The sequence below is a fragment of a genome, unplaced genomic scaffold, assembly GCF_019419815.1.
Source record: "Pyrus x bretschneideri cultivar Hongxiangsu unplaced genomic scaffold, Pyrus_bretschneideri_v1 Contig71, whole genome shotgun sequence".
Taxonomy (NCBI): domain Eukaryota; kingdom Viridiplantae; phylum Streptophyta; class Magnoliopsida; order Rosales; family Rosaceae; genus Pyrus; species Pyrus x bretschneideri.
In genome coordinates, this window is record NW_025999811.1 from 1,784,451 (window position 1) to 1,810,438 (window position 25,988).

The 25,988-nt window shown below is 35.3% G+C and overlaps 2 protein-coding genes, 1 long non-coding RNA gene and 1 pseudogene across 6 annotated transcripts; 3 read left to right on the top strand and 1 right to left on the bottom strand.

The window, feature by feature from the left end:
- Positions 1–4,797: 4,797 nt before the first annotated feature.
- LOC103927277 lies at positions 4,798–7,413 on the top strand (annotated as a pseudogene).
- Positions 7,414–10,753: 3,340 nt separating this feature from the next.
- Positions 10,754–12,395, top strand: LOC103927274 (transcription factor MYB114-like). Its single transcript, XM_048574478.1, is given in 4 exon segments — positions 10,754–11,008; positions 11,255–11,384; positions 12,182–12,230; positions 12,232–12,395. Coding segments are annotated over 4 exon segments (351 nt in total). The 5' UTR covers positions 10,754–10,878; the 3' UTR covers positions 12,274–12,395.
- A 6,132-nt stretch (positions 12,396–18,527) lies between these two features.
- LOC103927276 lies at positions 18,528–23,729 on the top strand. Of its 4 annotated transcripts, none has more exons than XR_007254598.1 (7): positions 18,528–18,662; positions 18,788–18,926; positions 19,055–19,747; positions 19,886–20,189; positions 20,941–21,014; positions 21,369–21,461; positions 23,557–23,729. It is a non-coding gene; the product is annotated as an uncharacterized LOC103927276 (long non-coding RNA). The 4 variants fall into 4 exon arrangements; XR_007254597.1 differs by lacking the exon at positions 23,557–23,729 and adding exons at positions 22,273–22,312; positions 22,390–23,392 and having other exon boundaries at positions 19,055–20,189; XR_007254596.1 differs by having other exon boundaries at positions 19,055–20,189.
- Positions 23,730–24,254: 525 nt separating this feature from the next.
- Positions 24,255–25,291, bottom strand: LOC103927273 (protein C2-DOMAIN ABA-RELATED 4-like). The gene is made up of 2 exons (XM_048574360.1): positions 25,036–25,291; positions 24,255–24,774 (listed from the first exon to the last, which is right to left on the bottom strand). Exons 1-2 carry the CDS (start codon positions 25,144–25,146, stop codon positions 24,388–24,390), a joined length of 498 nt encoding a protein of 165 aa, XP_048430317.1. The 5' UTR covers positions 25,147–25,291; the 3' UTR covers positions 24,255–24,387.
- Positions 25,292–25,988: the final 697 nt, after the last annotated feature.

Here is a 25,988-nt window from a genome sequence, read left to right on the forward strand (position 1 = left end):
CTCTCTCTTGTAGGGTAGAATAAATTGCTCTCCAAAGATGATTTAATAATCTACTTAAGGTAGACTTAAATAGACTTTGGGAGAAATTTATTCCCCTTTCCTAGAAGGATCTAATTTCCAATTAAAGAGGGAATATACATCAAAATAGGAAACAATCCTATGTTTCCTAAAGCAAGAAGATCTCTACACCTGCTACCCTTTCCTATAAGCAACCCAACAGGTGTGGGGGCATTTGTGGAGCCAAAAATAGTCGAGAAAAATATGGAGGCGACACATGGATTCTTGAGTTAAAAAGATAAAATTACCCTTGAGGCACACCGGAACTCAATCAAGGTCAAAAGTGATCAAAATAGGTATATATTTATTCAAAACCTATTTCATCCATCCTCATCAATCCTCCCCACAAGGTAACCTCCAAAATATTTATTCAAAATAGGATTAATTACCTAAATTAATTGATTAATTGCCTAATTAATTAATTAATTTTCTAATTAATTTCCTAATTGATTCAAGATATTATTTTGACATAATATCTTGCAATTACACCCAAAAACCACCAAATGTGGCTAGTTCCCATCTCTCCAAAGGAGGCCGGCCACACCCCTATAAATATCACTTCATTTCTCCAAAAACCTAAGTCCAACTAATTTCTCTAAACATTTTTCCCTCAAATTCTAACTTTGGCATCAGAGGTTCTTCGGCCAAAACCCCCCCCCCCCCAAAAAAAAAAAAATCATCGTGGGTGCGTAAGGCTCTTGGCCTTAACCTAAAGTGTTAATTGTTTTGTAGGTGCATTTTCATCCAAGAAGAAGAAGGCAAAAATTTGCATCCACACGATCCCTATACAAATTTCTACAATCAGAGGTGTGCAGAGCATCCTAATTCTAGGTGGGTAGATATTCACCAGCCTTTTAAGTAGCCTATTGTGCCAGCCAAAACATCTTGGGAAATTACAATCGAAAAATCGGCTAAAACTGTTGAAAGTAGCAAGTAGCCTTTTGAGCAGCCTAATGTGCCAGCCAAAGCATCTTGGGAGATTGCAATCGAAAAATTGGTTGAATCTTCTATAAAATGTAATTGTCTTTCTTGATCAGGTAAGTTAGTTAACATTATTCATGACGTATATTACCCGCAAGCATGCGTGTAAATCTCAAACAGAACCGGCCCTGGTGATAGCCAGATATATATTATAAAAGAGAGACATAACTGCTTGCTGGTGTAGTGGTAGAGGCTTAGTGTTTGCTTGTTGTCTCTAGTTCGAAACCGGAAAGACCCGTTCGTTTTTTCAATTGATTTCGTATTTACTAAAAAGGTCACGCTGAAGACTCTGAAATAAGCACATCCAAAATAGGCCTAATCTGGTAAGAATTTTATATTTTTATTTTTGGCCTTTCAAATCTCTAATAAAAATTAGGAAAATAAACAATTATAAAAAATTGGTTGAAAAATTAGATCACGTAAACTTAATTTAGTCTGAAATAAGCTTATCCAAATAGGCCTAATCTAATAAGAATTTTATATTTTTATTTTTGGCCTTTCAAATCTCTAATAAAAATTAGGAAAATAAATAATTAAAAAAAATTGGTTGAAAAATTAGATCACGTAAACTTAATTTAATACATTTGCATGTAAAAACACGGGGCGTGTAATATTTTAAGTAATGTTTGTATATATTTCCTCTTTTGATATTAATTTAATAATTTCAATGGTGTTTGATGTAGAATTATATTCTTTCATGTCACATCCTAGCCTGGGGGGGACCACTTCCGGAGCCTACTCCACCACCGTAGCATGATATTGTCCGCTTTGGACCCCGACTACACCATCAAACCTTTATCCATTAATTCTTGCAACTAGACTTTCAATTCCCTCAACTTAGCAGGAGCCATATGATAAGGAGTCAAGGATATAGGATTAGTACCTGGAAGCAAATCAATGGTGAACTCTACATCGGTCTGGCAGTAAACCAGGTAAATCATCAGGGAAAACATCAGGAAAATGCCTAACTACCCTTACATCATCCACACTACTAGGAGCAACATCATTCAACACCACATGAGATAAGTATCCCTGGCAACCCTTTGATAACAACCTTTTTGCTCACACAGCAGAAATAACGCCATGTCTCACCCCACCCTGCTCACCCACAAAAGTAACCACAGGTAGTCCAGGACGATAGAAGGTAACTATTTTCCCTTAACAATCAATATTGGCACAATTGAAATGCAACCAATCCGTGCCCAAAATCACATCAAAGTCAACAATATCTAACGGGATAAGATCAGCTGGCATAACAACATCCTCCACCATCAGTGGACATCCTGGATACACACAATCAACAATACATCTCTCCCCTCTAGGCATAGCAAACTCTAAATCATACCCTAGAGGTGTAGGGTGAGGTTGCGTCACTTGAGCAAATGTATGAGAAATAACAGAATGTGTAGCAACATAGTGAATCAATACTCTAGCAAAATAACCAAGGATATTTAACGTACCCATGATCAAGTCATTGGGAAGTTGCTCGTGAGTTCCCAAAAACAAAACCGTGAGGGCATAGTCGGGGCCTAAAGCCAACAATATCGTGCTACGGTGGTGGAGCGAGCCCCGGAAGTGGTCCCCTCTGGGCTGGGATGTGACAATTCATGTATTTACTATTTAGAAAAATATTTTCTACATACCAATGTATAAAACGTCGGGGGTCAATGAACTATAGGATCCTACTCCAAAAGCTCGCCTAGAACCTCTAAATTCTCAGGATTGGCCCTGACCTCAAACTTGAATTAAAAGTTCTAGATTTATTCATTTATTTTTTAAACAAATTATAGAGTGGAGGAATCAAAATTGAAACTTCTTCCAATATAAGAAATGTACTGCTCAATCAAGGGAAAACATAGTAAAAATTTAAAGATATTTGAGTAATTAAAATATGTTTGAGTAAATTTTTGAAGATGTTTGAATAATTAGTATTACAACAAAAAGTGTACTTAAATTTTTCAGAATATTTTCATAAGAAAAGGCTATCGGTACTATTACTTGAAAATTAATATTGTAGTGTAATAACGTCTAAGTAGTTTTACCATAAAAGTGTAATCTGATACCACTTAATACTATGGTCTAATGGTATTCTCTTCACTTGTAAGTGAGAAATCTTATATTCGATTGTCATCGAAGGCGAAGTTGAACAACATTATTATGGCAAACTCATTGTAAGGCTTAGCCCACTTTCACTTAGTGCAGATACTATCGTTTGTTAAAAAAAAGAGTATAATCTGATATCCAGTTTAGAAAAAACAACTTGCTATTGTAATACCAACGCCATTATTTGTACTTTATTGTAACATTATGATAATTATATAACCTTAAGTGTAATTTTGAACGATTATGTTTTACCTTAAACGTTGAATGTTGGGTTATGGTGAACAGGATTACGATGTTGTGTAATTTCATAGCATTCCCTAATAATATGTTAATTTAAACGTTGAATGTTATATCATGTTATAACACGATTACGATGTTGTGTAATTATAGTCCTGATTTATTGGGCAGAATGAGTTTGAGAGAGGGAAAATCGACGCGTGGCTGGTAAGAAATAGGAAGATTGTAAACTTGTTCCTTGTTTCCTATTTTTTCAAGTTTTGATGTTCTTGAAATATATTTTTATGTTTTATCAATTTCTTTTCTATTTATGTTTAAGCATGTAATTAATATTGAAGTCATCAAATTTATTTACGAATTGATATGACATATCAATTTTTTAATACTGAAATAAAATTATATATTCGCCTCATAGTAAGTTAAAAGTTGATTTAATAAGGCAAGTTTTTGGTTAACAAATTTGGTCACTAAATTCGGTATGCCTACAAAATATATATATATATATATTTTTTTTTTTTTTGGACAAACCTACAAAAAATATTTAGTATAGAAATTAACTGAGAGTGACTCTTGTGAGAGCTTAAGTGAGTTGAAGCACCAAAGTCCAATTATTGGGCAATTAATGTTCGCTGTAGCGTCTAAAAGTTTCGTAGAGGTTTGGTACAGAGAGAAAAATAGTGACCGGGCCTCGTTGTCTTTTACATGGCAGACGGTCGAAACAAATTAGAAGGCAAACACTTTTTTTTTGTTTTATTTGCAAGTACAAGCAAACAAACACTTCAAAAAGCAGCGAAAACATGCATTCAAAAAATCTCAAGCTGCAGGAATATGCTGGTGGTGAAAGATGTGTGTTGTAATTAGTTACACGATTCTACATTCACGTTCGTACAAATGTGCTTTTGAATATTATATTATAGCTAGAGAATTTTGTGCCATAGAAAATGGCCCTGGATCCTCTCGGAGGCAAATCATCGGGGATCCTGCTAAGCGAGAAACACGGGCTGTTGAATTTCGATCTAACGGTTACAAATAGAAGGGTTCCTCTTAAAGTTATAATAATTGTAGCCGTTTGATTGAAATCCAACAGCCCGTGTTTGTTGCTCAGCAGTATCCCGAGTGTTTGCCTCGGAGAGGATCCGGTTCCATAGAAAATTGACTTCCCTTGTCATGCAGAAATGTTACCTCTTTCAGTAATATAGATAGATAGATAGATACATACATACATACATATTTCAGAGGTTAGACTGGTAGCTAATATATGACTCCAGAAAAACCGTTGAAATATTTTAAATGTCTCACCTTTTGCTTCTGTGGATACCAGACATGCACGTCACTGGCCTTATTTAGTTAGTTCGAGATATCCATATATAGCGTTAATGGTACCGCAAACACTCTCTATTTATGTATAGCCCGGTGGCTTTCTGGAGGCGTTGAAGTGGCTACTAGGCAGGAGATAAGCTTCAGGATAGCTGCTAGTAGATAAGAGATGGAGGGATATAACGTTAACTTGAGTGTGATGAGAAAAGGTGCCTGGAGTCGAGAGGAAGATGATCTTCTCAGGCAGAGCATTGAGATTCATGGAGAAGGAAAGTGGCACCAAGTTCCTTACAGAGCAGGTATATATGTTAATGTGTATATATAACTGAGAAAGATGGATATGTGCATTGATAGGAAAGCATTTCATTAGTATATTTCATTCTAAGACCTTCTGCCAATTGGTTTCAAGTTGGATGTTATGCTTTTATTAATGCTTTAGAACATGCTAACGCGTCTAACAGTTATACATGGCCCACGTCGAGAGAGTTTATCCCACATCGGAAACTTCCTCATGAAAACACATTGCGGATTCAATGTATATTCAGGCTTAAACAGGTGCAGGAAGAGCTGCAGACTAAGATGGTTGAACTATCTGAAGCCAAATATCAAGAGAGGAGACTTTACAGAGGATGAAGTAGATCTTATAATTAGGCTTCACAAGCTTTTGGGAAACAGGTACTAATTAATAAATAAACTTCGCTTTCAATTCGTATCCTAGCTGAAGGACACTCCACATCGTCCTCATTATTGAACTTGTCGATACCCTTAATTAATCGAGCTTATGCTCTAAAAGACTCTTCAGTCTGTTGAGAACACATGCACATTCGTCATATGTTATTATACAAGTAAATGACACTTGAAAAAAAAAAAAAAAGTTTATCCACTTGTATAATAACATATAATATGTTGCCATGTGTTTCAGGCACATTAAAAATCTCTCCATGCTTTATTATTACTTTCATTACACAGTTTAATAAAAAAAAATTGATGTGGATAATCAGTGAATGGACCTAACCAAACAAAGTAAACCAAAACCAATAATAACTCACAAAAATGAACTTATAATAAGTTTACTCTTCATTTTTTTGATATTATAATATTACACCTTAAAGGGGAATAGTTGTTTTTGGGTTAAGCCAAACAATAAATAATTCGTAATAAATAAATATGAAACTCACTTCTTTGAAAATTGAACCTCAGATCTCATAATTACAAGTAAAAGAAAATATCAAGTGCTAGTAGCAATAATCAAGAACCTTAGGTGACCGAAAAAATTAAATCTTTGTCCAAAAGGGCACGAGTAAACTCAAACAATGCTTCCTATGGAAGATAAGTATCCCGTAATAAGATTTTTTTACTTAAAGTCACTTTCATGCTTTTTAATCCTACTCGGCTCGACAAATCTTCGTGATTTTGTACGTTCGGCCTGGTACAAAGGCTTGGATCAGAATTGGTAAAAACTGTAAAAACAAATATGCTGACTCCATTTCTTACTGCTGACCATCAAGTTACTCTTTGATTATCAATGTAAGTTTTCAGTTACATGAAAAAAAAAAAATGTTTGTCGTACCAGCATGTGCCGCGAGCCAAACAAAATTGGAAAATCTTGGATGTAAATATCCTTGATATATATATATCAACTGGGTGTAGAAACTCCCCCATTAAACCGATGGCGGGTACTCCTCAAACAATTATTTTATTACATGTTCTGGGATGAGGGAGAGTTTGAACTCAATATGCCAGTTCAAATAACTATCTTGAAATTAATAGATTTTAAAGCCTTAATAAATTGGTTTTTTTTTTTTTACAATAATGTTAGTGAATTAAATTGTTTGTTGTTAGGGGGGAGAGAATTGAGTGGAAATTGAACCTGCACCAAGGCGCATATATGCATAATTGCTTTCCACCACTACTATAAAGCACCATCTGCTAAATTAATTCTCCCTAACCTTTATTGTTATCACGTTATGTATTAAATTAGTTCACTCCATTTAATTCTAAAGAAGAAAAATGTTAATGCAATCTAACATTTTGTTTTCTTTTTTTTTTTTTGCTTTGTTCCTCTTATTTTTCATCCGAAGTATTCATGATTTTTTTTTTTTTTCGTGTATGTACTCAGGTGGTCGTTGATTGCTGGAAGACTTCCAGGAAGAACAGCGAATGATGTGAAAAATTATTGGAACACTCGATTACGGATCAATTCTCGCATGAAAACATTGCAAAATAAATCCCAAGAAACGAGAAAGACCATTGTGATCAGACCTCAACCCCGAAGTTTCATAAAAAGTTCAAATTACTTGAGCAGTAAAGAACCAATTATAGACCATATTCAATCAGAAGAGGATTTAAGTACGTCATCACAAACGTCGTCGTTGACAAACAATGGAAATGATTGGTGGAAGACCTTGTTAGAAGACGAGGATATACTTTTGAAAGAACTGCATGTCCCAGTCTTGAGTTAGAGGAAGAACTCTTCACAAGCTTTTGGATTGATGATATGCAACAGTCGGCAAGTTCATATGTTAATTTTCCTGACGAAGGACAAAGTAGAAGTGATTTCTCCTTTAACAGTGGACCTTTGGAATCATTCAAAGAAGAATAGCTAAAAAGATGATTCTCAATTCTTCAGTACCATTTTAGTTTGTATGCTATTATTTTCCTTGCTCGTACTATTTTAGTATTGTTGTATGAATGGAAAAAAAAATAAATAAATAAAAGCTCCCACCTTAATTATTAAACATCTGTAAAATATTGATATCTTTATTTGTAAAAATCACATCAAATAGATAAAATCAGTAACTACCGCTACCAAGTTGTTTCGTGCACAACTGTGGTTGAATCATATAAGCAATGCAAACAACTCAAGGAATTTCTGTACTTGTATCTTCTGCATTTCAAAGCTTCCAAAGGTCCACCACAAAACAGAAGTCACTGCCACTCTTACCTTCTACATCAAAACTGCCACATGATCTTGTTAATTGTACCATATCTTCATCCCAAAAATCTGTGAATGGATCTTCATCTAACCCAAGACCAGAAAATGTTGTTTTTTGTGAAGTATATTATCGGGGATCTCATCCAACAAGGTTTTCCAAAAACCAGTTTAATTCTTTAATGGATGGGGGCCTCGTAATTTTTTGCTTCAATGGTTTTCTGATTGATTTTTTTTTGCAATCGCGACTTGACCTTCCAAACATAGTGAACCATTACAAAAGGTTTGTGGTCGGGATCTTATGGCGATGGGATTTCTTATCTTATGGAGTTTCTCTTTTATATTTCCCGCATGAGAAGCTATCTACTCCGTATTTGAGTGTTCAAATAGTTTTTATTTTTTGGTAGAAATTAGAAATTCATTGTCAGGGCAAAAGTCAATAAAGTACACGGAAAGCCAAAAGCATGGCTAACAGAAAACACAAAAAACTACAACAACCATAGGAATGTTGAGGAGATCAAGGGTCCCAAACGCTACACCGGGTGTAAAAACGTCACCTCCCAACATTCCTGGAAAATTAACTAGGAGGACAAGGCGATTCCTAGTTGAGAACATGCACCAAAGAAGATGGAGGTCTCACAATCCGAGTGCCAGCATCCTATCTCCTAAAAAAATTGTGTCGCCAACTTATCCGCCTCCAAATTTGTTGTTCTTGGGATCCAAGACCAATGACAACCTTGAAAAAACTCTCCCAACATAATGACCCTCGCGATAATCAAGAAAACCTCTCAACTGCCAAGGTGAATAGAACTATTTGAAAAAGAGATTACTTCCTTTGAATCCAACTATTGAAAAGTAAATTGCTTACTAATTTCTTGTTAGTAAATGATTTACCTAGTAGATTTTCTATTTTGTCATTTTGTGAAACTGTTTTCTGTTGACATAGCTTGAGCTCATATGCCAAGTGTAGGACTTAGATCAGTTTTTATTTTCAATGGCTAACATGCCTTGTAATTGCCATGTGTCATAATCACAATGGCTTATGTATTTGAATGGTAATAACTGATGTAAGGAATGAATGAATATATGAAAGTGGAATGGTCCCCGGAAGTGGTCCCCCCTGGGCTGGGATGTGACAATTCATGTATTTACTATTTAGAAAAATATTTTCTACATACCACTGTATAAAACGTCGGGGGTCAATGAACTATAGGATCCTACTCCAAAAGCTTGCCTAGAACCTCTAAATTCTCAGGATTGGCCCTGACCTCAAACTTGAATTAAAAGTTCTAGATTTATTCATTTATTTTTTAAACAAATTATAGAGAGGAGGAATCAAAATTGAAACTTCTTCCAATATAAGAAATGTACTGCTCAATCAAGGGAAAACATAGTAAAAATTTAAAGATATTTGAGTAATTAAAATATGTTTGAGTAAATTTTTGATGTTTGAATAATTAGTATTACAACAAAAAGTGTACTTAAATTTTTTAGAATATTTTCATAAGAAAAGGCTATTGGTACTATTTATTTGAAAATTAATATTGTAGTGTAATAACGTCTAAGTAGTTCTACCATAAAAGTGTAATTTGATACCACTTAATACTATGGTCTAATGGTATTCCTCTTTACTTGTAAGTGAGAAATCTTAGGTTCGATTGTCATCGAAGGCGAAGTTGAACAACATTATTATGGCAAACTCATTGTAAGGTTTAGCCCCCTTTCACTTAGTGCAGATCGTTTGTTAAAAAAAAGAGTATAATCTGATATCCAGTTTGGAAAAAACAACTTGCTATTGTAATACCAACGCCATTATTTGTACTTTATTGTAACATTACGATAATTATATAACCTTAAGTGTAATTTTGAACGATTATGTTTTACCTTAAACGTTGAATGTTGGGTTATGGTGAACAGGATTAAGATGTTGTGTAATTTCATAGCATTCCCTAATAATATGTTAATTTAAACGTTGAATGTTATATCATGTTATAACACGATTACGATGTTGTGTAATTATAGTCCTGATTTATTGGGCAGAATGAGTTTGAGAAAGGGAAAATCGATGCGTGGCTGGTAAGAAATAGGAAGATTGTAAACTTGTTCCTTGTTTCCTATTTTTTCAAGTTTTGATGTTCTTGAAATATATTTTTATGTTTAGTCAATTTCTTTTCTATTTATAATTAAGCATGTAATTAATACTGAAGTCATCAAATTTATTTACGAATTGATATGACATATCAATTTTTGAATACTGAAATAAAATTATATATCCGCCTCATAGTAAGTTAAAAGTTGATTTAATAAGGCAAGTTTTTGGTTAACAAATTTGGTTACTAAATTCGGTATGCCTACAAAATATATATATATATATATATATATTTTTTTTGGACAAACCTACAAAAAATATTTAGTATAGAAATTAACTGAGAGTGACTCTTGTGAGAGCTTAAGTGAGTTGAAGCACCAAAGTCCAATTATTGGGCAATTAATGTTAGGTGTAGCGTCTAAAAGTTTCGTAGAGGTTTGGTAGAGAGAAAAATAGCGACCGGGCCTCGTTGTCTTGGCGGACGGTAGGAACAAATTAGAAGGCAAACACTTTTTTTTTGTTTTATTTGCAAGTACAAGCAAACAAACACTTCCAAAAGCAGCGAAAACATGCATTCAAAAAATCTCAAGCTGCAGGAATTTGGTGGTGGTGAAAGATGTGTGTTGTAATTAGTTACACGATTCTACATTCACGTTCGTACAAATGTGCTTTTGAATATTATATTATAGCTAGGGAATTTTGTGCCATAGAAAATGGACCTGGATCCTCTCCGAGGCAAACCATCGGGATCCTGTTGAGCAAGAAACACGGGCTGTTGGATTTCGATCTAACTATTACAAACAGAGGGATCTCTCTTAAAGTTATAATAATTGTAGCCGTTTGATTGAAATTCAACAGCCTGTGTTTGTTGCTCAGCAGTATCCCGAGTGTTTGCCTCGGAGAGGATCTGGTTCCATAGAAAATTGACTTCCCTTGTCATGCGGAAATGTTAGCTCTTTCAGTAATATAGATACATGCATACATACATATATATTTCAGAGGTTAGACTGGTAGCTAATATATGACTCCAGAAAAACTGTTGAAAAGCCTTAATGGTACCGCAAACACTCTCTATTTATGTATAGCCCGGTGGCTTTCTGGAGGCGTTGAAGTGGCTAGTAGGCAGGAGATAAGCTTCAGGATAGCTGCTAGCAGATAAGAGATGGAGGGATATAACGTTAACTTGAGTGTGATGAGAAAAGGTGCCTGGACTCGAGAGGAAGATGATCTTCTCAGGCAGAGCATTGAGATTCATGGAGAAGGAAAGTGGCACCAAGTTCCTTACAGAGCAGGTATATATGTTAATCTGTATATATAACTGAGAAAGATGGATATGCGCATTGATAGGAAAGCATTTCATTAGTATATTTCATTCTAAGACCTTCTGCCAATTGGTTTCAAGTTGAATGTTATGCTTTTATTAATGCTTTAGAACATGCTAACGCGTCTAACAGTTATACATGGCCCAAGTCGAGAGAGTTTATCCCACATCGGAAACTTCCTCATGAAAACACATTGCGGATTCTATGTATATTCAGGCTTAAACAGGTGCAGGAAGAGCTGCAGACTAAGATGGTTGAACTATCTAAAGCCAAATATCAAGAGAGGAGACTTTACAGAGGATGAAGTAGATCTTATAATTAGGCTTCACAAGCTTTTGGGAAACAGGTACTAATTAATAAATAAACATCGCTTTCAATTCGTATACTAGCTGAAGGACACTCCACATCGTCCTCATTATTGAACTTGTTGATACCCTTAATTAATCGAGCTTATGCTCTAAAAGACTCTTCAGTATGCTGGGAACACAGGCACATTCGTTATATGTCATTATACAAGTGAATGGACACTTGAAAAAAAAAAAAAAGTTTATCCACTTGTATAATAACATATGATGTATTGTCATGTGTTTTAGGCACATTAAAAATCTCTCCATGCTTTATTATTACTTTCATTACACAGTTTAATAAAAAAAATTGATGTGCATAATCAGTGAATAGACCTAACCAAACAAAGTAAACCAAAACCAATAATAACTCACAAAAAATGAACTTATAATAAGTTTACTCTTCATTTTTTTTTATATTATAATATTACACCTTAAAGGGGAATAATTGTTTTTGGGTTAAGCCAAACAATAAATAATTCGTAATAAATAAATATGAAACTCACTATCTTTGAAAATTGAACCTCAAACCTCATAATTACAAGTGAAAGAAAATATCAAGTGGTAGTAGTAATAAATCACTACTATAAAGCGCCATCTGCTAAATTAATTCCCCCCAACCCATATTGTTATCACGTTATGTATTAAATTAGTTCACTCCATTTAATTCTAAAGAAGAAAAATGTTAATGCAATCTAACATTTTGTTTTTTTTTTTTTTTTTTTTTTTTGCTTTGTTCCTCTTATTTTTCATCCGAAGTATTCATGACTTTTTTTTTTTTTTTCGTGTATGTACTCAGGTGGTCGTTGATTGCTGGAAGACTTCCAGGAAGAACAGCGAATGATGTGAAAAATTATTGGAACACTCGATTACGGATCAATTCTCGCATGAAAACATTGCAAAATAAATCCCAAGAAACGAGAAAGACCATTGTGATCAGACCTCAACCCCGAAGTTTCATAAAAAGTTCAAATTACTTGAGCAGTAAAGAACCAATTATAGACCGTATTCAATCAGAAGAGCATTTAAGTACGTCATCACAAACGTCGTCGTCGACAAACAATGGAAATGATTGGTGGAAGACCTTGTTAGAAGACGAGGATATACTTTTGAAAGAACTGCATGTCCCAGTCTTGAGTTAGAGGAAGAACTCTTCACAAGCTTTTGGATTGATGATATGCAACAGTCGGCAAGTTCATATGTTAATTTTCCTGACGAAGGACAAAGTAGAAGTGATTTCTCCTTTAACGTGGACCTTTGGAATCATTCAAAGAAGAATATCTAAAAAGATGATTCTCAATTCTTCAGTACCATTTTAGTTTGTATGCTATTATTTTCCTTGCTCTTACTATTTTAGTATTGTTGTATGATTGTAAAAAAATAAAAAAATAAATAAAAGCTCCCACCTTAATTATTAAACATCTGTAAAATATTGATATCTTTATTTGTAAAAATCACATCAAATAGATAAAATCAGTAACTACCGCCACCAAGTTGTTTCGTGTACAACTGTGGTTGAATCATATAAGCAATGCAAACAACTCAAGGAATTTCTGTACTTGTATCTTCTGCATTTCAAAGCTTCCAAAGGTCCACCACAAAACAGAAGTCACTGCCACTCTTACCTTCTACATCAAAACTGCCACGTGATCTTGTTAATTGTACCATATCTTCATCCCAAAAGTCTCTGAATGAATCTTCATCTAACCCAAAACCAGAAAATGTTGTTTTTGTGAAGTATATTGTCGGGGATCTCATCCAACAAGGTTTTCCAAAAACCAGTTTAATTCTTTAATGGACGGGGGCCTCGTAATTTTTTGCTTCAATGGTTTTCTGATTGATTTTGTTTTGCAATCGCCACTTGACCTTTCAAACATAGTGAACTATTACAAAGGTTTGTGGTCGGGATCTTATGGCGATGGGATTTCTTATCTTATGGAGTTTCTCTTTTATATTTCCCGCATGAGAAGCTATCTACTCCGTATTTGAGTGTTCAAATAGTTTTTATTTTTTATTTTTTGGTAGAAATTAGAAATTCATTGTTAGGGCAAAAGTCAATAAAGTACACGGAAAGCCAAAAGCATGGCTAACAGAAAACACAATAAACTACAACAACCATAGGAATGTTGTGGAGATCAAGGGTCCCAAACGCTACACTGGGTGTAAAAACGTCACCTCCCAACATTCCAGGAAAATTAACTAGGAGGACAAGGCAAGCCGTCCTAGTTGAGAACATGCACCAAAGAAGATGGAGGTCTCACAATCCGAGTGCCAGCATCCTATCTCCTGAAAAAATTGTGTCGCCAACTTATCCGCCTCCAAATTTGTTGTTCCTAGGATCCAAGACCAATGACAAGCCTTGAAAAAACTCTCCCAACATAATGACCCTCGCAATAATCAAGAAAACCTCTCAACTGCCAAGGTGAATAGAACTATTTGAAAAAGAGATTACTTCCTTTGAATCCAACTATTGAAAAGTAAATTGCTTACTAATTTCTTGTTAGTAAATGATTTACCTAGTGGATTTTTTATTTTTTCATTTTGTGAAACTGTTTTCTGTTGAGATAGCTTGAGCTCATATGCCAAGTGTAGGACTTAGATCAGTTTTTATTTTCAATGGCTAACATGCCTTGTAATTGCCATGTGTCATAATCACAATGGCTTATGTATTTGAATGGTAATAATTGATGTAAGGAATGAATGAATATATGAAAGTGGAGCATCATTCTGCAACGATTAGAATGTTGCAGCTGTGAAATATTATCTCTGACTCTCTCTTTAGCTTATTTTATTTCATTCTTTTTGCTCCTTTCGAAATCCAAGTGATCAGATCAATGATAAATTACTAAAATCTCAACATGGTATCACGAGCCCAGGTTCAATCTGGAATCGGGGCATCGGATCTGTGAGTGTTGTGCTCTGAAATCCAGCGTGAAATTTCTGACTCAGTTCATCGATTCAAGTCTCAAATGTCTGGGTCAGGTAGTAGTGATCTTCGGGCTTCAATATTCAATGGTGACAACTATGAATTTTGGAAGATCCGAATGAGAACTATTTTCAAATCACATGGAATCTGGGACTTAGTCAAAAAGGGTCTTGAAATTCCAAAATCGAACGGTAAGAAGGTTGAAGATGAAAGCTCATCAAATTCAGAGAAAGCTTCTCTAAGTGATAAGCTAATGAAGGATGCTAAGGTGCTGGGTATCATCTAAGGAGCTGTTTCGGAGGATATTTTTCCCAGAATCTCGAATGAGGAGACCTCAAAAGGCGCTTGGGATATTTTACACCAGGAATTTCATGGTGATAAACAAGTGAGATCCATCAAACTATTGGGTCTACACCAAGTTTTCGAGTACACGAGGATGAAGGATGATGAAACCTTGTATGTGTATCTCACTTGTCTTCTCGAGCAAGTGAATCAAATGAAAAGATATGGGGAAGATTTACCCAGGGAGCGTTTGGTTTAGAAATTGCTCATAAGCTTGACCAAAGAATTTGATCATGTTTGTTATGTGATCGAACAAACTAAGGACATTGAAACTATTGAGGTACAAAAGGTTATTGCTACATTGAGAGGATTTGTACAGCGCCTTGACAAGCATGCTGAGAGTACCACTGAGAGAGCTTTTAGTAGTATGAGTATGAATCCAAAGGGGACTCAGTCAAATGCCTCTTTTGGTAACTCTAAACCAAAGAAGAACGAGAAATCGAATGGAAAGAAATGGGACCCTAAACCTTAGAATCTTGCTAATCAAGGTGGCAAGTATGATCAAGGAGGAAAATCTGATCAGGCTAAGGGAAAATGCAAGCATTGTGATAAGCTACACTATGGTGAGTGTTGGTTTAAAAGGAAGCCAAAGTGCCGTGGATGCAATCGTTTTGGTCATCTCATCAAGGACTGTGATCAACCAAAAAAGGCTGGAAAGCTTGTAAACTTTGCAAATCAGGTAACAAAATCAGCAACTATGTTTTATGCTTGTCATTCTGCTACTATTGGAAAAAATATGAACATATGGTATGTAGACAGTGCATGTAGTAATCATATAACCTCTCATAAATCCTTGCTTATTGATGTTGATAAAAATGTGAAGTGTATAGTTAAAATGAGCACTGGAGATTTAGTACAGTCAATGGGCAAAGGTAACTTGGTTATTCAAATGAAGGTTGTGACTAGATATGTATTAAAGAGGTTATGATTGTACCTGGATTGGATGAGAATTTGTTGAGTGTAGGGCAGAGGGTAGAGCATGGTTATTGGCTTGTGTTTAGTGATTACATGGTTGATATCTATATATGGAGATAGACATATAGAAGATTTGATTGCAAGTGTTCCAATGAAAGGAAACAGATGTTTTCCCTTAAGTTTGGAATATGTCAATCCTCACATGGCTAATAGAGCAACTGTTGAAAAGTCATCTTGGTTATGGCATAGAAAATATGGACATCTAAACTACATCAGTTTGATGCTCCTGCAAGAGAATGAAATGGAAAGACTTGGAGGGCATCACAACCTCTAGATGTGCTATAGGGAAGGGTCACAGGGAACCATTTGACAAGGGAAAGACTTGGAGGGCATCACAACCTCTAGAACTTATTCACGCTGATATATGTGGTCCAATGCACTCTTGGAGGCAACAGATTCTTTCTCACATTTATTGATGATCACACTAGGATGTGTTGGGTATTATTCTTGTAGCACAAGTCTCAAGTCTTCAACATTTTCAAACAGTTCAAATCTGTGGTTAACCTACAGAATGGCTACCAAATTAAGAAACTTAGAAGTGATAGGGGTGGAGAATACACATCCCTAGAGTTTTCAAAGTTCTGTGAAGATATAGGGTTAGAAAGGCAATTGACTGTTGCCTACTAACTGCAGAAGCTGAGTATGTTAGTGCAGCTAAAGCAACTTCTCAGGCCATTTAGCTTAGGTTTGTGCTCGAGGACTTTGGAGAAGAGCAAGCTGCTGCAACTTCCCTATTCTGTGATAATACATCAGCTATAGCCATGTCTAAGAATCCGGTGTTGCATCAAAGGACCAAGAACATTGGCAGGAAGTTTCATTTCATTAGAGATGCAATTCAAGAGGGAGTGGTCGATTTGATTTACTGCAAGAGTGAAGAACATATTGTAGACATTTTTACCAAGGTTCTTCCCAAGGACAAATTCAACTATTTGAGAAGCTTGCTTGATGTGAAATTAGTTAGCAATTTAGAAGGGAGTGTTGAAAAGTAAATTGCTTACTAATTTCTTGTTAGTAAATGATTTACCTAGTAGATTTTCTATTTTGTCATTTTATGAAACTGTTTTCTATTGAGATAGCTTGAGCTCATATGCCAAGTGTAGGACTTAGATCAGTTTTCATTTTCAATGGCTCACATGCCTTGTTATTGCCATGTGTCATAATCACAATGGCTTACGTATTTGAATGGTGATGATAACTGATGTAGGAATGAATGAATATATGAAAGTGGAGCATCATTCTGCAACGGTTAGAATGTTGCAGCTGTGAAATATTCTCTTTGACTCTCTCTCTCTCTCTAGCTTCTTCTCTTTGCAGCCACAAAAGTGTTCACCGCGCAAGATATAAAGTCTGTAACCATATTTGGTAAAGGGGGCTTGAGATTTAAGATTGTTGAGTAGCTAGCCTTCCAAATATGCATAAGCAACATAGTGGAGCCAATTACCAAGGGTAGTGTTATTCCTAAAGATCCTGTAGTTCAGGGAACCACCAAACCATATGGGCACAACCCAAGGACACAAAAGAAACATGTGTTCCACAAATTCTTCCTCCTCGTTACATATAGGGCAAATTGGAGATGGGGAGGAATGCGGTTTGTAAAGAGCCAACTTGGTGGCCAGAGTGCCCCCAAAAGTCCTCCACATAAAATTTCTAACTTTTGGAGGAGCATGCAATTTCTAAATTTTTTTTTTCCACCCCACGCCACCAATCTGCCAAGACGAAAAGGGTTGACCCACTCCACCAGTCACCCCACAGTTTCGCTGAGCCGAGTGCACCGTGAACCTTCCCGTTTTATCCCATGGCCAAACCAGATGATATATACCCCGATGGTCACCGATGCCAGTCTCCAGAATCATATGCATCGAAATCCCAAGAAGAATTTTGGCAGATTAGTGACTGCACCATTTGATTTTGATTGATCAGCCCTCCCTCAAATGGGGTTGGATGCCCATCAGGAAGAGAAGGCAACCAACGATCAACGTACAACTTGATACTTTGTCCATTCATTACCTGCCAATGGGCATCTCCTGAAATAATATCTCGACCTTTTAGAAGGCTAGCCCACGCCCAAGATGCTCTGTGACCTCTCTTGGCCTCAATGAAAGATGTGGTAGGGAAATACTGAGCCTTCAAAAACGGCACCCAAAAGGACTTCGGTTCGTTAATAATCCGCCGACGCTGCTTAGCAAGGAGGGCTAAATTGAAATCCTGGATAGGTCTTAAACCTAAACCAAACAACCCCCCCCCCCCAATCACACTTCGGAAGGCCCAGCTTATTCCAACCAACCCAATGAATCTTGCGTTCGTCCTCCTTTTGACGCCACCAGAACTGAGCAAGCATAGAGTCTAGATCTTTACAAATTATATATATACTAAACGCCTAACTTTTCAATTAATTCCCTTTGTGTCCTTTTTACTGTTCATTCGCCAGTGTTCTTCCAATTTTACCCTTCAGTTGCTCTTCAAATCTTGCTTTTTTGGTCTTTTACACAGTAAAATGACGATTTTGGCCCTCTACGTCCAATACAAGTCTCTCGACTCCTGCCTCAGAAACACAAGTGGCTCTTCACGAGACTTCTTTCTACAGTAATGATTCTATCACCTGGCATGCTTAGCATAGTGACGCGTGTTGAGCGGGACGCGTGTCACTTTACTCATCTCCTCTTTCTCTGCTTTTGCTTCCGCCTTATCGTTGAAAACCAATGCATCTGGTGTCGGTTCGAATATAATTTCAAGCCCAGAAAATGTATGGTTTTCTGGTCTCCAACCGATCTTGAGGAAATGGTATGCTATCGAATCTAATTGACGATTTTTTGTATGATTGTTTGTTTTTGAGATTGGGATTTGGGATTTGGAATGTTCGGGTTTTGGGATTAATTTGTTTGGTTTTTGTGTGGATACAACTCGGCAACGACAGGTTGATCACATCCTGAGTTTTCCGACTGATTTATTCAATTCTACCGGTTCTGATTTTTTTCCCTCCATAGTTTCTCCAGCACCATCTGCCTTGCTCTCATCACAACTTCTTTCAGTTCCTCAGGTAAAGTTTCCACCTTTTTTTCTTCAGCAAAATAACAAAGGATTCCAAATTTATTGAACAAATTAGTGATTTTCTGTTGAGTTTTTTCTTCAAAATTTTAATTTTAATTTTTTTAATGGGAATAGGTGGAATGGTAAATGTGAGTTTCTCTTACCGTTCTTCAGAGGGAAGAGCTTGAGAGACAGTGGACTCTTCTGCTATTCCTCCCCAATCACTTTTACCAATCTGCACAACCCAAATTGAGAGATGGTGCTCTTCCCTGAGGTATGAAAAAGCTTCGAATTAATTTGAGTTGTGCAGAGGAAGCGAATAATTATTTGAATTCATTAATTTCGCTGGGGTTGTGCATATTTCCTTTGAATTAATTTAGGTTGTGTTTGAGCATTGTACAGGCATGAACGCGGGTAGAGAGTATGAGGATAAAGGAAAGAGAAGATGCTGTGATCATCCAGCTTTATCGGTTTGTTAAGGCACTTTTCGTACTTTTTGTCTGTTTAAAATTATATGCTTTTCGTCTTTAGGAAGAATTTCATTAAGGATTTTCCATGAATTTCTGAGAATTCCATTTTATCCAAGCTATGGGCGTTGAAATGTCAGTACCTTTTTATTCAAATTTTTCTTTATTTGAATATTATGTGTTTAGAAGTGTAAATTTGCACAATTGAATTTTAGTAAATTTTTCATAGTCTAATTGAAACAAACCAAATTAATTCCCCATTGTGATTTAATATAATTGAATGTTAATAATTTTTCATGCTTTTGTAAAAGATTTCGTCTAAATTTCAGATTTTTGGAGGATCCGTCATTAAACTTATGGGTTTTTTTTGATATTTTTATCTGAGATTTAGTATTTTTTTTTCTTCTAGATTTTGTAGAGTACTTCGATTAAATTTGTGAGTTTGGTAGTTGTATTTTTTCTGTGCATTTTTAGTGAACTTGGTTGTGGGTTTTGATGTTTGTCTGCAGCAGGGAAAGGGAAGAAGATCGTTCCATGCCCTCCACCAGTTCCAGATTCTCATTGTGCCTGGCCACCTAGCGAACCAAGTGGTCTTTCAGAACCTGCAGGAGATGATCAAAGCCAGATGGTATAGTTTTTTGTATTTTTTGCTATTGCTGTATGTAAATGACCAAATCGAATGCCTTTGAGCTCCTTACAAATTCACTTTCCTGACTTATTTTTCTTATGAAACTCTGTCCAACCATATTTTCTTATATGGTTAAAGTTGGTGGCAGAATTCTTAAGGAGATCTTCCACAAGCAGTAAGCTTAACATTAAAGGATCAATCTTCTTCATTATCTTTATCGGAGCAATACATCTTTAATGCATGTGTACATTAAAGGATCATTCTTTTAATTTTCTCTTTTTTCTTTACTGAAAAAATCCCTAATTTGGTTGTTTTTTGTTTGAAAAGAGTAACGGCGTCCAAGAATGATTTGGAGCTAGGAAAAAATCCCTAATTTTCTCTGCTTCTTGAGATCGACATGGCTTCCTTGACTATTTTCACCGAGGTTTCTCGCTTCAAATTGGTATGTTCTATAGATCCGTTCAAATTCGTATGAAAAAGTAGTGAATTATTTTGTTTGTAGGTTTTTTCAAATGGATTTTTTTGTGTGGGATTTATTTGAATATTTTGGGTTTGTTGGGTTTTGCTGCCTTGACCTTGCTCATGAGTGGTCATGTAAGGTTATTAAAACTTTCTAGATTTTTGGGTTTTGCTGTAATGAATTAAAGATTTGATAAAGACATTATTTATTTTGTGGAATTCCTTTTAAACATTAGAATTTGTTTTGTCTCACATTTGATGATTTGGGTGTTGAGCAGCAATGCTTTGATGATAATCTCTTTATAAAAAGGAGCCATTAGAATATTTGAGGCTAAGCTTAATACTAATCAATGTAGCTTCAAAGTATTTTATTTTCAGTCTTCAAATTAAGACTAAAGATTTAACATCATGCAATATAGTTTCAATTGTTAAAGATAGTAGATTGAGGTTCTTTGAATCATGGTGGTATTGGTTTTTGGCATTGAATTTTAGTTTTGAATGTGACTTTTATGAAAGAGAATAAAACCATCCATTCCATCATTAATAATTTATATCAAACTTGCCATTTCATAAGACTCAAACCTCAGAATTGTATGAAAAAGGATAAAACTGTAGCATACCATTTTATTTATGTTTGATTACATTGGTTATTATTACTAATAGTTACGTTTTGTGCATATTGTAGCTTTCATTTTAACTTCCCTAAACTTTCTTCGACTTTCCCTTTCTTACAGGGTTTTATTTAAGACAAACTTATACATCCTAACGCAAAGGGAGAGAGTAGGCAAATGCTGGCATTGTTGATATTGTAAGTGAGTTTGAAAATAGGATTTCTAATAGTTTGCTAGCCGTAAAGTTATTTCTTCGTCTCCCATAAGGTTCAACTTTTTATATACACATTCACGCTTTCTCCATTTCTCTTTTCAACTACTGAATCAAAGAGATATTGTATGTCTACTAAATTCAGAAAATCAATAATGTTTTACACAATTCTTTCAAACGGTTAATTGTTGTGCTATATCAAATTAGTCGCAGAGTTGAAGATAGAAAATTTAATCGTGTCAGTAATTCATGGTGTTCAATTTTCATGCTTTGCCATTCTTATCCACTTTATTACTTCTTTTGATGTAATCTGAATTATATTTTTTTTCATCTTCATCAGGCACTTCTCTTTGGAAAGAAGCATGTTTGGCATTCAATCCACCATTTAAATGGGAAAGAGGAAGTTCCCCGTCACATGGTTAGAGCCGTAGAGGTAAATGATTCTTTTTCTTGGATCAAGTTTTTGGAACTTTACCTTATGTCTAATGGCTTTTGTTGCTGTTTGTTTGCGTTAACTAATATTTTTGAATCCCTGGTAGTATTTTTATATTCTTTTGAAAAGAGAATGTTATTTCATCCTGTGTTTTTTTCCATGCTTTGTTAATTGTTAGCTATTCTTTGCTCACTAAAATAAGCCACCGTAATTAATTAAGGTCTCTTGCTGCTGTTTTTGTGATAATATTACCATCTTTATTTCCTCTTCTTTTTTTTTTTTCATTACACTTTGACTTCATGTTACTTTTTACAATTGGTCCTTACTTGACTGAGCCATAGTAAATTGTCCATAATTCACCTATATACACTCTCGATTTTGATGATTACTCAAATGAAATTTGTGATTAGTTTTATTGAATTGTTTTTATTTAATTTAATCTGTATTTTTTTTTTAAATATGCAGGGGGAGTTGAAAGTCAAGAGGAGGGGTTAAGCACGTATTAAGTTTTTGTATCTCAATCTAATCGTTTGATTTCAAATGCTGATTGTCTTTCTCTTTTCCTTTTCCTTTTGTTTATAAAGAATCAAACTGTTTCAGTTGCTAACAGTGTGGATCAAGTTGTGGTAAAAAGGTCCTCCGCTTATATGATGATTTAATATATGAACAATTTAGATCATCCGTTAATTGACATTTCAATTGAATTTTACTTTCATATAATTTGCTTCACATAATGTAAAAACTATTTTAATGGTTTCAATAGGATGATATAGAACAACCATATTCATTTTCTTGACTTTTTTTTTGGCAGCTCATGAAATACTTTTCTCGAGCCTTGGACCAATAAGAAAGTAAAGCACAGAAGTTCTATATTACATGTTAGTTTTAATCCATTACTAAATTTTTTTTGTTTTTTTTTTTTTTTCAGGAAATAAACTTTATTAAGATAAAGAGGACTGAACAACAACATGAAAAGCTGAGAATGAACAGTCGAATACCGAGTAAATTCCACTGCTACCACCCAACAAATTCAGGTGCTGAAATTTCAATTAGTGTTCTTCAGGTAGGTAAAGTTGCTATCTTTCTATACAAGATGTTGAATTTTTTATTTGCGTTTTTTTTTTTCTTTTCGTTGGAAATATTGGTATTTCTGTTAGTTGTTGATGGGTAGCTTGAATTTTGTTCAAGTCGTAGTAATTTCCGTACAAGTTTACATTTTTGTGTGGAATTTGTGCAACTTTTGGTGTTTGTGTGGTGTTATTTTGATTGGTTGTTGGCCTTTGATTTTGTTATGGTGAAAATGTTTCCCTCTCTTTGCTTGATAAAATCATGTGTTTTGGATTATGGTGCTGATTTTGGTTCTTATCTATGACTGTTGGTGATGTAACATTATCGGCTTTAGGTAGTAGGTTATGTATTCTTAAAAGATAACCGAGTACATCCTAATAGCTGCATCCCTGGGTTTGTGATTTTGTTGCTCGATTACTGAGGTTTATTTTTCGGTGCTCTCTGCTTGGTTCTCACATTTGAGTCATTTCATCAAATCATTATATAGATTTCCACTTGAAATTTTAGCTTTGGAATAGTTAGGTGGCGATCTCTGCTTGACTTTGTCGATTGAGTCACATCACCTAATCATTGGAGACTTCTTTTCCTTTGATTGGAAAAATCATTGGAGAGTAGTATTTCCTATTAAAATTAACTTTGGAATGTAGTGCTGCTCTGTATTTGTAAAGGTGAAAACTGACGAGTGCCAAGTATGATTGTGTAAACTTCGATAAGTTTTAGAGTTTTATCATACCACATATCAAATGAGCAATATGTGCGGGCGAATTTATTATGTTAGAAGCTTAAAATTTTCCATTCCAGCCTAATTGAATTTTCTTCTATTTTGAATTCGATATAAATGCATTAAGGCCACTCCAGTTTCATGTGTGTCGTCTAAATTATTATTATTATTGTTACGACTTTCTACATGATTTAGCTATATTCTAATTTCTAGCTTTTAAATTTAATATACTATCGTAACTAAATTTATGTTACGTGTTGGTAGCCCCATTGACATATATAACTCCATTTGCCTTCTCCATAACAGGCCTTGGACATTGGTAAAGAACAAATGATTGATTTGCTGAGAAAGTATGAATCACTAGAACTAAATACATGAGCCTTAGAGTGTTGTAATATATTGTACAAACATGTATCATAAAGATGTAAATATGTTTTGATATAGAAGTAAATATATTTTAATATATTTTATATGTTTAACATTGTTTTAGACCCGCAGCATCGCGCGGGCTAAGTTTCTTGTGGAAACTGGGAATTTAAGTAGGGATTGCTTGAGCCACCGCTATACTAAGTACTCCTTTTCTAGCCGGGGAGAGAAGGTTCTGCTTCCAGCCTTGGAGCTTTCCAAGACCCTACTTTTAACATACGCTAGTGCATGACGTTTTGGTCTGCCCCAATTAGATGGAATTTCGAGGTATAGGCCCGGATCATTAACCTGCCACATTCCAAGAATATCTGTCAGCCTCTTCCCCAGCCGCAGGGCGTCAGATTAATTTCTCCTCTCTTTTTTACCAACTTTGTCTGTTCGACCTCCTGCTTGCATGTCTATATTCCAAACACTAGTTTCACCGCACCCCTCTCATAACCACAAATTTTCTTCTACGAATAATGGTTGAATCCAATTTTTTGGATCAATAACTTGACACAATTATTTGTTTACATAAGTAAATATTGTATGAAAATAACTCTCGCATCCCAAATGATTGATACCAGTACCTGGGAGGATAAAACACATAAAAATCGATCACTCTATTTTCACATCTTTATGAACAAAAGGATTGAATTACCCAGAACACCAAATCCAATTATATACATGGAGAGAGAGGGAGAGAGAGAGAGAGCAATTGCAATCTACAATCTACAGACCCCTAGAACTAGGAACATCAATCCACTGCAACTGGAGTTCAATCTCCCCACACTCCACATTTCTGAGTCTGAGGATCATGTTTTGGACGAGTTTGCCGTTGGACCAGATGATGCAGCTCTCTTCAGCAAGACAGTTCTCCCTGCTTGGTTGTACTTTTGTAATTACGGTTCCATCTGGGAGGCCTTCCGATCGCATCCTCAAGACTTCGACAAATTGTGCAATATTAAAGTGTGCGTCCCCCATTTTGTCATCAAAACTAAATGTGTCTTTATCGTACACAAAAAGCGTGATCGGAAGATTTGGTTCTGTAACGGAAAGTGTCAATCTTTCATCCCATTCTGGATTCACATTCCTCTTCACCACACGAGTTTTCAGTTTCTGCATCATCAAAAAATAGGTTTAAGCTATCAAGTAATATGAGTTTAGCCAAGTTGACTAATAGCGTGATCCACCCTCTATACACCAAGTCCAAATTCCCCCACCCCGCGTAGTTCTAATATGTCATCTAAAACCTAAATTTCAGAACGTATAACCAAAACCCACAAACCCAAATGGATCAGGAACTGCATCAAAACAAGGAAAAAATAAACACAAAAGTAGTTAGTAAATTGAAGGAAGCTAGCCAGATTGAAATATTACCTGTTTGCCCATTTTAACAACAACATAAGGATCACTGCTTTTCATGTCTCGAACAGCAAGGTTCACTCCTCTTTGGACGTGAATTCTCAGCAGACCCATCATGTCCTCCATTCGATCAACACCAGATTTTTTATTTAATTTTTTTCCACAAATCCAACTAGTACCAAAAATGGCAGGAGTAGGAAGGTATACGCAGGAGAGGAGGGTGAGAAATTTGGTTTTCTTTGTATTCAAGTAGTTGAAGGAATTTTTTATGCCAAACCACTGCAATTCTGCCTTTTATACACAAAACTGTCTGAAGAATCAAAGACTTTTTATTTATTTCAAATTTGATGGTCGCTTTTGAAGACAGTACTTTATGCTTTAGCCACGACTAGAAGCCAGCCACCCAATATCCTGTGCCTTTATTTTTCAACATGTGACGTTACAAAATCAACCCAACCAATAATAGTCACGCGCACTCTCAACAAAAATATAAAAAAAATAAAACAATAGTCACGCGGACCTAGACTTTTCCTCCTTTCTTACAATTTTTATTGTATAAAAAATATTAAGGCTTCAAACTTGTTAAGAATTGTCAATTTCCTCATTTCTTACAATTTTTATTGTATAAAGTATAAACAATCTAAAGTTCTACAGTCTACAGAACTACAAGAAATGTAAATACAAACTTAGTGGTTTCTTAACCATCGTATAATTATGATTATACGGTATTACAGTTGGTGATTTTAGTTAAATTTAAATAATTTTTTAAAGTGACGGGAATGCACACCTCAACAGTGCAAGTAGTGTTCTCTTCCAATTCAATGACGCCATCTGCCCCACTAAGGCCAAAATAGTTTTATCTTTTATAGAATAATCAATAAATGAATTTTTTATTTTTTAAAATAAGCCTCATTCTCGAGGCCCTTCCCCAACCTTCGAATTATGACCCTCTAATTCCTCTTTGCCCC

What these genes read in the sequence shown, in the direction of transcription:
- LOC103927273 (XM_048574360.1), bottom strand. Translation starts at nt 25,146, where the DNA reads ATGGAGGACATGATGGGTCTGCTGAGAATTCACGTCCAAAGAGGAGTG. An exon ending in TTGTTAAAATGGGCAAACAG is followed by an intron (nt 24,775 to 25,035) that starts GTAATATTTCAA and finishes TTGATGATGCAG; the next exon opens with AAACTGAAAACTCGTGTGGT.